We start from the raw sequence: 2,500 nt of genomic DNA on the forward strand, positions 1-2,500 counted from the left end.
ATATTACGTTGTGTATGTAATGACAGTTATATATTACGTTGTGTATGTAAAGACAGTTATATATTAAGTTGTGTATGTAATGACAGTTATTTATTAAGTTGTGTATGTAATGACAGTTATATATTACGTTATGTATGTAAAGACAGATATATATTACGTTGTGTATGTAATGACAGTTATATATTACGTTGTGTATGTAAAGACAGTTATATATTACGTCTGTGTATGTAAAGACAGTTATATATTACGTTGTGTATTACGTTGTGTATGTAAAGACAGTTATATATTACGTTGTGTATGTAAAGAGTTATATATTACGTTGTGTATGTAATGACAGTTATAGATTACGTTGTGTATGTAAAGACAGTTATATATTACGTTGTATATGTAAACAGTTATATATTACGTTGTGTATGTAATGAAAGTTGTATATTACGTTGTGTATGTAAAGACAGTTGTATATTACGTTGTGTATGTAAAGACAGTTATATATTACATTGTGTATGTAATGACAGTTATATATTATGTTGTGTATGTAAAAACAGTTATATATTACGTTGTGTATTAAGTTGTGTATGTAATGACAGTTATATATTAAGTTGTGTATGTAAATGACAGTTATATATTACGTTGTGTATGTAATGACAGTTATATATTACGTTGTGTATGTAAAGACAGTTATATATTACGTTGTGTATTAAGTTGTGTATGTAATGACAGTTAAATATTTCTCTCACCAACACTTAGCAGAGCTTCGGTGAAGTCTGGAGTAACGATGGGCACGGGGAGCCTGAAGATCTCATACAACACCTCCAACAAGCCTTTCTGGGGGGGGTCAATGACATCACATATATCAGATACACAGCCAATACAGCACGTACTACATTAGGGAGAGTACACTCCATACAGCACGTACTACATTAGGGAGAGTACACTCCATACAGCACGTACTACATTATCCATACAGCACGTACTGCATTAGGGAGAGTACACTCCATACAGCACGTACTACATTAGGGAGAGTACACTCCATACAGCACGTACTACATTAGGGAGAGTACACTCCATACAGCACGTACTACATTATCCATACAGCACGTACTGCATTAGGGAGAGTACACTCAATACAGCACGTACTACATTTGGGAGTGTAGTACAGTACTCTAATTACTCGAGAGTAGTCCTAATCTTTCTCTAAAGCCACAGAAAACTCCATAGTAATGTCTGATCTAATCTCTCCATTACAGCTGCCCCGGGGTGATACTCCGAGCAGACGTCACCCCAAAACAGGCGCACACCTTTGGAGGTTTTTGTCTTTATTTGAGGTACTACAGAGAAATCACAGCTTGCCTAGTCACCCTCCTCTACTTCTTGTGATGCTGAGGTCATTAGGACTGATAATTGTGCTGCTGTGCTTTCTCATAGGTGTATAGTCGATGACTTGGCTTTGTTAATCCTTGCTGTAGAGAGCTCAAGCATAACTATGTCCAGAAAATACATCAACCACTGTTATATACAAAGCGAGTGTGTGTGTGTGTGTGTGTGTGTGTGTGTGTGTGTGTGTGTGTGTGTGTGTGGGGAGGGGGGGTTTGCAGTTCAGCTGACTAGCCAAGTCTTCCTCTGTCTTCCAAGCAGGTGTAATTTAGAGTCATCATTAAGTAACAGAACAACTGGGTCAGTAGGAATTCAACATCCTATAACATTAGATATTATTGATGTTGTTTTATTCCAGAACTCATGCACCTGTTCACACTCCCAGACCATGTGCAGGAAAGTTCCAGTTTGTTCAGGTCGACAGAACGTGCAGTAGGCCTATGTCCCACTTCCTGCTTCCGTAACGTGGAGTAGGGAATCAAAACTTCCAGTCAACAGTCTCTCCATAAGGATTTAGATTATCAGCCATAATGTCTAAACCATCCCATAATGTCTACACCATCCCATAATGTCTAAACCATCCCATAATGTCTACACCATCCCATAATGTCTAAACCATCTCATGTCTGAACCATCTCATAATGTCTAAACCCCATCTCATAATGTCTAAACCCCATCTCATAATGTCTAAAAACCATCCCATAATATCTAAACCATCCCATAATGTCTGAACCATCCCATAATGTCTGAACCATCCCATAATGTCTAAACCATCCCATAATGTCTGAACCATCCCATAATGTCTAAACCCCATCCCATAAATGTCTAAAACCATCCCATAATGTCTAAACCATCCCATAATGTCTAAAACCATCCCATAATATCTAAACCATCCCATAATATCTGAACCATCCCATAATGTCTAAACCATCCCATAATGTCTGAACCATCCCATAATGTCTAAACCATCCCATAATGTCTGAACCATCCCATAATGTCTGAACCATCCCATAATGTCTCAACCATCCCATAATGTCTACGTGGTTGTAGAAGCTAGACGTCTGTATGAAATCAACCTTGTTTTAAGAAAAACACGTTTTATCCGCGATCTTATGAAGAAAAACTA

At 37.6% G+C, this 2,500-nt stretch overlaps 1 protein-coding gene across 1 annotated transcript in view; it reads right to left on the minus strand.

Moving 5' to 3' along the window:
* Positions 1 to 737: 737 nt before the first annotated feature.
* LOC144514174 (rapamycin-insensitive companion of mTOR-like) overlaps positions 738 to 2,500 on the minus strand; it is a gene marked incomplete at its 3' end in the record, with an annotated part of 14,457 nt that continues 12,694 nt past the window's right edge. The window contains exon 12 of the mRNA XM_078245360.1: positions 738 to 825. Within this exon, the coding sequence (XP_078101486.1) occupies positions 738 to 825 (88 nt within the window). The remainder of the gene's footprint in view (positions 826 to 2,500) is intronic.

This window comes from Sander vitreus, unplaced genomic scaffold (assembly GCF_031162955.1).
Source record: "Sander vitreus isolate 19-12246 unplaced genomic scaffold, sanVit1 ctg478_0, whole genome shotgun sequence".
NCBI lineage: Eukaryota > Metazoa > Chordata > Actinopteri > Perciformes > Percidae > Sander > Sander vitreus.